This window comes from Myripristis murdjan, chromosome 24 (assembly GCF_902150065.1).
Source record: "Myripristis murdjan chromosome 24, fMyrMur1.1, whole genome shotgun sequence".
Lineage (NCBI taxonomy): Eukaryota > Metazoa > Chordata > Actinopteri > Holocentriformes > Holocentridae > Myripristis > Myripristis murdjan.
In genome coordinates, this window is record NC_044003.1 from 7,702,450 (window position 1) to 7,711,526 (window position 9,077).

General features: G+C 40.8%; 1 protein-coding gene across 1 annotated transcript; it reads right to left on the minus strand.

The window, feature by feature from the left end:
• Positions 1–2,446: 2,446 nt before the first annotated feature.
• olfcb1 (olfactory receptor C family, b1) lies at positions 2,447–8,526 on the minus strand. Its single transcript, XM_030047123.1, has 6 exons — positions 8,319–8,526; positions 7,166–7,457; positions 5,340–6,182; positions 4,837–5,058; positions 4,222–4,339; positions 2,447–3,881 (listed from the first exon to the last, which is right to left on the minus strand). The coding sequence occupies exons 1-6, from the start codon at positions 8,519–8,521 to the stop codon at positions 2,728–2,730; spliced, it is 2,832 nt and encodes a 943-aa protein (XP_029902983.1). The 5' UTR covers positions 8,522–8,526; the 3' UTR covers positions 2,447–2,727.
• Positions 8,527–9,077: the final 551 nt, after the last annotated feature.

The window sequence follows — 9,077 nt, forward strand, 5'->3', positions numbered from 1 at the left end:
AACCAGAGCCAGAAATTAAGTTCCAAATGCGAGAAGAGATAAATAAATAAAGATGATAGACACAGTGGCCGGTAACTTTTTAGACAAAAACATGCCTCAGTTCTGCTCATTTTATGGCCTTAGCGTGTTCTCAAGCGTTGAAACTATGCTTCAAATTGCTTTCCTGTATTCTGGCTTCTGTTTCAATGCAAGTTTAAAGTTCATGCACGGTACCTGCTTCTATATACATGCAAAAACCGGAACGTTGTGTAGACAAGCAGATAAATATAGTAAGAGATACATGTAGATAAACTGGTTGGCAGGTGAGTGAAAATGCTCATTTCAGTCACTGCAGGTTAACTGTGTCAGTGTGCCATTGCTGAAAAAAAAAAAGTTGAAGCCTTGACCCTGACTAAATCAGTTTTTCTCTTTATTCTTTTTACTGTAACCCTTCCTTACCTGACTGTCAGATAGTAGCACAGAAAGCCTGAGCCTAACTACCTGCTAAAGGCATTACGTATAGCTCTTAAATCCCTGCCAGCCAGAGCCAGGTGTACCACAGGAGGTAGTAGATATCTGCCATGCTGCTGGCTGAGTGGAAACAGAAGGAGCTTAACCTGACGCCGATCTGCTATCTGCTCAATATGATGATTTATTTAGGTTATTTTGGTGTAGTTGTTTTTTTATATATATATATATATATATATATGTATATATGACGATGGCTGCGACAGCAGTAACATTAAAATTTATCAGACATATGGAAAGCAATTTGCATCAATAAAGTGTGATTGTGGATGTGTGTTTGCTCACAAAGACAATGTGTGTCGTCTCATTTTCCCTGTGATCAATTTCCATGTTTGTATGTGTGTGTGTGTGTGTGTGTGTGTGGGAGGGGGGTCCTCACAAAGGAAAAAGGCTAATTCTGGCTTACGGGTCACGGTTAGGGTTAGGTTAAGGTTAGGGTAAGGTAAAGGTTGGGGTAAGGTAAAGGTTGGGGTTAGGCATAAGTTAGTTATGGCTAAGATTAGGGAAAGGCTGTAGGTCAATACAATGTTCCCATGTATGTGTGTGTGTGTGTGTGTGTGTGTGTGTGTGTGTGTGTGTGTGACTTTTAAATACAACATTGTATGGTCATTTATGGGTTTGGGGACTTAAATGAGCATGAGAGGTTTTTGTGTGTCAGTATGTGGTGTGAAATTATGGAACAGATTAATGATAGAGTGAAAGCAATGCTCAAACATGGGCTGGTTTAAAAATATGTACAAGAATTGTAATAAACAATTGTATTTATTTAACTAGTTGGACATGGGTTTGTGGGTGTAATTATGAGGTAGGAATATGCATTGTATATGCATGATATCACATATTTATATATAGAAATGTGATTACTTAGCAAGGATATAATAGATATGTAAGTAAAATGGTTATGTATGATATTATCAATTACCTTTTCTTTAAACAAAGTTAAGAATATCTAGGCTGTGTAAATAAAAGGAAACTGATAAATGATCAATCAGTAACTGATGGTGAAAGAGTAGGGTTCAATAAGTTTGAATATGTATGTGTGTTGACTTTCTCTTACACTGAGCTGTTCATTGTGAAATTTTTTCATCTTTCTATGTTTTCTTTCCTTTCACACGTTCAAAATTAATCAAAATGAAAAATTCAATTAGGCAATTGCATGTTCTATATAATATAAAACGACTGTATTATTTAAAAATAATGACAGTCGAGGAAACAAAGCATTGTTTTAGTTCTTCTCCCAGGTGGTTCGGTTGATGATGGGGATCTCTGCAGTTTAAACGCTTACTGAGCTGAATATGAAATGACTTTCTGTTATCAATCGTACTAATCAGCCGTTCCCCTCCTTCAACAGACGTGCATCATCGTGCAGTTGTGTGTTGGCAGCAGAAGTAACTCTAGCACTTCTGCTTCTGCTTGCCGTGGATCAGCTCTGATTTGCTGGTATATTGTGTAACAGTCTCAGGTCGCTGATCTCATGTTGTGCTGTTTGTTCCCAGACGCTTTTCCTGTCGCTTTTTCTATGAACTACCATAAGTTGCTTTGTTAGACGAGCTAATCTCCCAGGCTCAAACTATCTGTACCAGCCCAGCTAGTCAACCCGCTGACCCACCAAGACCATCACCACCATGAATGAATCACAGGTTTTGGTTGACAATATATCTGTTTCATAAGCAGCTATGTCTCTGAGAAATGCCAATGTAAGATGAGATTTATTTTTGTGAAGATTTATTTTAATAAATAAATCTCTCAATAAACCATCTCAGGTTTATTGGAAAAGGAACTCCAAAAGCGCTTATTATAATGCTACCCCTCCTTGCTAAATTATAAACATACTCCAAAATGTGCCTAAACAATACAAGTGCCTGCGGGACATCATCACCTAAAACCTTGTTACTTTTGAATAATACTCTAAATAAGATGCAGATACTGTTAATTTTTAAAAGCATTTTTTATTGTCATTGTTAGTTGTATACAATACAGAGAAACCTCATCTTTTGTCTTCAGTACATTGAAGAATATAACAATATTTTCAACAGAAAATATATTTTGATACTCTCACACGCATTAATTTTATTTTTACAAGATCTCAAATTAAAATAATAAAACAAGAGTACATAAAATATCAATGGACACAAATGAAGTTACATTCTTTCTTGCAATAGCAAATCATTCCCGTTCCCCCTTCATCATTTTACAGCCCAGATTTTTATATCGTCACTGTTACAAGGACATACTCCTAATTCTCTTTCTCACATGTGTCTGTAGCACCATAGGCAGGGGACAGGCATTCATTGGCTCATTGGAAATTGAAATTATGACTTCCTCTGCACCAACAGGGTTCACTTTCCCTTTCCCGCCCACCGTCGCTGCCCTTTTTGACCGAGAAAGCATTCCAATCCCCTGTGAGACCGTGCTTATTTGAGGCGTTTCTTTGTCTTTCTCTGGCTCTGGGGCAGCACCTGGACTGGAGAAGGCGTGCCACCTCCTCAGGATCTTCTCAATTGTATCGGTGTTTGACCCCCAAAGTGCCTCATAGCACTTGGGCAAGAAGTGGCAGAAGATGACACCATAGTTGGACACCAGAATGGCCGACGCCTGCACGTATGGGCCCTCACCTGTCTTGATGATGTAGATTGGGATGAAACACACCCACACAAACAGGTACATTAGCATGCTAAAAATAATGTAGCCTGTTTCACTGAACTCCTGGGGAACCTTCCTGCCTTTGAAGGCCAAGAGGAAGCCGATGAAAGCCAGCAGGGCTATGTAGCTCAACATGATGCCGAAACCTATGTACCTATGTCCCACGTTACACTGAATTATTTTCTCCATGGACTGAGCGGATGGCGGGGTGTTATCAATGGAAGGGGAATCAAAGATCAGCCAGAGAATACAGATGACCCCCTGGAGAGCGGTTAGGACGGTGACGATTACAGGTGGCATGTAAAGTTTCCCCAGCCCCCTGTGTGTTAGCTGACCAAAGGGAAGGAAAGCTAGGAATGTGCGAAAGGCCTTGACCAGGATGCAGGAAACACACAGGGTGAAGCCCAGGGCATACATCATCTGCCTGGCCCGGCACAGGTGTACGTCTGGTTTTCCCATGAAGCATATGACACTTGCGAAGCTCACCGCCAGACCAGCCATCATCACACTGGACAGTGTCACCTCAGCTCGTTTCATGGGCGCCGACTCTCTGTACACCCAAAAGATAATGAAGATGACCAGCAACAGCAAAATGCCAAAGGCTGCAGACACCACCAGAGTGATGGGGTAAGGCTCGCCCCACCGCAGGAAGGACTCCTCTCTCGGCTTGCATTGCGTCCAACCCACCAGGGACCAAGTGTCATTGGGACACTTTTTACATTCATGAAGATCTGCAGAAGAAGGTGATATTCTTATATAAATGGGCACACTTTGGCATCTATGGTTTACTTTGTTCTGCAATGGGCCACCACATGAACAAGTTCATTTTATTTAGCTTGTTTTCTTACACTGAAATAATCATACAGCCAATATATAAGAGGTTTACAGCGGCCTGTTGCATGACAAACTCAAACAGCCACGGCTCACCAAACAAACATTTGTGCTAATCTGCGTTTACTGGGATTTGCCTCAGCACAACTGGGGTTATCGTTTATACCGGATAAAACGGTGGCCTTTACAAACAAAAGACTTTGAGACTTGTGTGTATTTTGAGGCAAACTAGGGACGTACCCCATTCATCTGCGAAGGTCCCCTCCTCACAGGGCATGCAAGTGTAACAGCAGGACACGTTGAGGATCTTCTTCTCCGTGCCGGGGCGGCAGGACTCTGTGCAGCGAGACTGAGGAATCTGAGCGAGCAAGCAAAGAAAACAAAACCTCACGTTAGTCATTTGGTATCTCTAAGGTCTAAATAATCCAGACTCTCCAAGTGTTACACCTGATCAGACACAAATTTAAGGCAATTTGGGGGGGTCAGTATTTTTTCTTTCAAGGTGCAAAACTCACCTGTTTAGATTAGCCTTTCCTTTATATTGTGAGTAATGTCTATATTGTGAAAGCATGCTTTTATCTGTATATATAAATATATCACATTTTGTTGTTGTTTTTTGTTATTGTTGTCACATTCGGCTGAGAATCCGTCTGTGAATGATAGGCGCTTATTTTGCTTTATAATATGCTTTAATGTGTGCATTTATGTAATTAGGAGATGTGGGTTATTATGTTAGAGATGATGTACTCAGAATAAGATTTTTACTCTGGTTGTGGCATAACAGAAGATCTTAGCACTCGGGCGATTATGTCAAACAAGGATGTGGTTCTCTTTACACACTCCTCGTGGTCTTACCGTGTTGTTGCTGGATGAAAGCCAGTTGAATTCACTCACATCCACGTCGAGTTCGATTTTTCCATCAAGGACGTGGTATCTTCCTTGCTTTTTGAAGCTTCTGTGGTCACCATCCTTTTCCCACATGATCAGATCATAGCCATTGACGAAATCACCAGATTTGTTGAAGAAACACTCCTGGTCGTCCAGCTTAAAGTGAACCTTCTTCAGTTCTTCAAGAAGCTGTAGGAAAAAAGGACAAAGCTGGACTTAATAATGGCTTGGCAGAATATTTTTACAGTTATGAATAATCTTCTGGACTATTATTCATGTGTAATTGGAGGGAATAAAGATCTAGGACTGATCTGCTATAAACCTTGCAATACTGATTACTTATAATGTTGGTAACTGCAATTTAAAAACATTCACCATGCTGGATAACATGGAAAAATGTGCAAACTATGCTTTCAAAAAAGTGAAATTATTCATTCTTGCTAATAATTTTGGGTTATGTAAGTTCTCACCTTCCATGGTGGGAAGTTAGTCTCTCCAGAACAAGAGCTGTCATTACACTGAAGTAAGTTTTTGAGAGCATAAACCACAGCCCACACTGCCACTCTTTGATTGTAGGTTTCACTCGTGTCCAGACTTGTCACAAGGTAGTCATCGTTGGCTTGTTGAGGATCTTCGTACTTGCATGCATCAGGGGATTTTATTTTCAGGAGGTCAGGGGAGGGACAATAGGATGGAGGATCCTTTGAAAAACACTCTGGGGTGCAGTTGAATCTCAGGTTCTTGTATTCTTCGATGATGTGGTTGTATCCTCCTGGCGATGGGTTCAGGTTCTTCAAGTAATTGTCAAACGATTCACTCTTGCGTGCTACGAAAGTGAAGCCGAAGATGTCTCCCACGCTGTTGATGCCATCCATATGGGCCAAAGGTCGGTTCCTGGACCAGGCGTCACTGGCGATCCATGTTTTCGATGTATTGGTCAGTATCATCTCCTTGAAAAGATCTTCGACCAGCTCTGGCTTGAGGATGAGCAGCACCACTTGGGCTGTGGAGGAGCGGATCTTCTTGGCGACCTGCTTGATGCGAGGCATGCTGTGGTTGTGATCTAGGTAGTGGGGAACCATCTCCTGGTATTCCAAGCACACGTCCATTTCCTCAGCGTCCTGGAGGAAACTCTGGAAAGCTGCTTTGCCGTAGTCATCATCGCCATACACAACACCCACCCAGTTCCAGTCAAAGCGCTTCATGAGTTTGGCCAGTGCCTTGGTCTGGTGGACGTCACTGGGGACTGTGCGCAGGAAAACTGGGAAGCGCAACTTATCACTCAGTGCAGGAGAGGATGACGTGCTGCTCAGCTGATGATGGGATGAAATAGCACATGGAAAGACATAAGGAATTAAACGTACATATAAAAGAAATGAAAGGTACATATATCAGAAAGGAGGCATCATGTATGGCTTGGATTTTTGAGTTAGACAGTTTAAATTTCAGTGAGACTAAAGCTGCCCGATGCAAAATTGCCTAGGATTCATTGCAGTAAGGACCCTTTCAATTGAACTGCCAAATAACATGGAACAAGCTTGTAATCTGATCATTGAGTCTGGTTGTACTTGCTAATAGTCTGCTTTTTTTGTTCATTGAGAGTAAAGCCTTATCCCTCCTCTTACCTTCAAATTTACTAATATATTTGATCAGTGCGGTCAATTTGACCCCAGTAATTTAAACATCTGGAATATGATTCTAGTAAAATGATTAAAATAAAAACGACGTTTATGTGTCAGGTACTTCATGTGTCTTATTGATAAGACACATGAAGACTTGTTTTGGGGATCATGTTTTTCCCTCTGGAAAAACATGATTCACATGAAAACACTGGACTGGTTCTAGGTTTTTGATGATTATAAATGTCATGTCATAGTTCCTCGGTGTCATCCCAAACAACTAAAACAAAAAGAAAAGAAAGAAAAATAGCCTGGGGGTCAAATTAACCCCAAACAAACACCAGTGCACACAAAATGTGTCCAGGACATTGAAAACATTTCATCATGTTTTTCTGTTCACCCAGCCCTGCCTCCGATTAAATCAGGAAAGTCATTAAAATATGAAAAAAGAAACCCTGACGTTAAATTTAGAGATAAGATAATTGGAGGGTTAAGATTAACAAATGCAGTTTATTCATTACCCACACCTAAATCTTCATTATTATATAAAGCACCACAGCTACCTTAAGGATCATGTGACTATCTTTCAGTGCATTAATTTCACTATTACTATTTCACAAAATAGTTGACAGTGAAATGTGTTTTTTTGATCAGAAAGTAGTGTGCAGCCAGCTTACCTGAGGGACCATGTACAAGCTCAGCAGCCTGGCCACAGCGATGGACACCTCAGAGAAGCGTGCCCCCAGCATGGCCTTCACCGGTGGCCTGAAGTCGGTGTAGTTGCACTGGATGTTCAGGGAGCCATTGACTGAAAGCATGTACTCCACATTCTGCAGAGCTTTGGTCGCGTCAGAGCAGGTGTCACACATCAGATACCCCAGACGCACTCCTGGGAGGACGTTAGCTGCGTTTATTTCTTCGATGGTGTGAATGGCAGCCAGGATTCTCACAAATGGCAAGACGTCAAAACTGAAAAAAAAAAACCCAAAAAAAACAAAACAAAACAACAAAAACAGTCATCTCTTGTTGAAACGCTTCAGTCTTCCACAGGAGAGGACATTACAATTAATAAAACAGCTGTTGTGGAAAAGAAATAGCTACAATTATGGTATTACTCTTTAAAAATTAAAGTTTACATTGTCATTTACAGTTAGGTTCATAGGTATTTGGACAGTGACACAATATTCATAATTTTGCTCTTGCACACCATCACATAGGATTTGAAAATGGAGTAGTCAAGATGAGATAGAAGTGTAGACTTCCAGCTTTAATTTAAGTGGTGGACAAAAACAAGGGATTAATCGTTTAGGAATTACAGTCAGTTTTATTCACTGTCACCCCATTTTCAGAGGCTCAAAAGGACAAACTATACATAACATACATAAGTATAATTATTAGGATAATTTTCAATATTTTCAATCACGTCTTGATTACTCCATTTCTAATCCATTGTGATGGTGCACAAGGGCAAAATTATTAATATTGTGTCTCTGTCCAAAATATTACTGAAACAAGCGACACTGCATTGGAAACAAATGGGATTATGTCATTTTGCTGGCAGATTTTTTTTTCAGTTGTTGATCAATTGTGACATTCTTTAAAGAAGAAAAAAAAGAATATGAGATGAAATCATTCAGGTTCAATTAAAAGTGTTTTTTTTTTGTTTGTTTTTTTTTGCAGAAATGTTTCCCCACAAACTCATCAAAACACAATATAATCTAGTTCCCTGTGCATAATGATACAAGCATGGATTAGAGACAGCACAGCATCAGCCTGGCACAAGAATCCTCTGACATCCTCTCATTCATTCATTCATCATTTCATACGTACTCGGTGCAGGTGAGGGGCTCTCCCCGGGTCCTCTGATGAAGAGCAGACACCTTACTGTGGGAGGGGGTAATCAAGCCAACGATGACGTCACCAGGAAGATGAGCTTGACAGATTGAGCGATCGAAGTCGCAGCCGGCCCCGGGGTCCAGCACGCTACTCATCACCAGGGCCAGGAGGCCGCAGAGGCACGGAGAGAGCTGCATTTTCACATTAACGATGACGGGAAATGATTCATGTTTTGCAGCGTGAAGGCTCCTTTATACCGTAGCGTGTGGTATGTGGGAGGTGGCAGAGAGGACACGTGTGAAAAACCTGTTTTACACACTGGCTTTGCTTGTGAAAATATGTTGTGTCTTCTGGGTATTTCCTCGGACGTACCTGTCCCCAGACTCACTTCCTCCTTTTCCATGTGCGTGCTCAAGTGATCAAAAGACAGTAGACAGCATACTAACAACATCATAACAATGCATGCAACTAGGCCGTGAAAAAAAACGCCCATCATAATCATAATCAGTATTTCACATCCTGCATTTCTCGCATTTCTCATTACATGAAAAATCTGCCTCACCTGTTTCAGGAATAATATTTATATTATTCCTGAAACATTATTATTCCTTTTATTATTATTCCAACATATTATTCCTCACAGTTGCCTCACCTGCTTCAGGAATAATATTTATATTATTCCTGAAGCAGGTGAGGCAGATTTTTCACATTCACATATGGTGAAACAAGGCAGAATAAGGCAGATCAGCTCAC

What these genes read in the sequence shown, in the direction of transcription:
- olfcb1 (XM_030047123.1), bottom strand. Translation starts at nt 8,521, where the DNA reads ATGCAGCTCTCTCCGTGCCTCTGCGGCCTCCTGGCCCTGGTGATGAGT. An exon ending in GCTTGTACATGGTCCCTCAG is followed by an intron (nt 6,183 to 7,165) that starts GTAAGCTGGCTG and finishes TCCCATCATCAG; the next exon opens with CTGAGCAGCACGTCATCCTC. An exon ending in GACCTTCGCAGATGAATGGG is followed by an intron (nt 3,882 to 4,221) that starts GTACGTCCCTAG and finishes CTTCTTCTGCAG; the next exon opens with ATCTTCATGAATGTAAAAAG.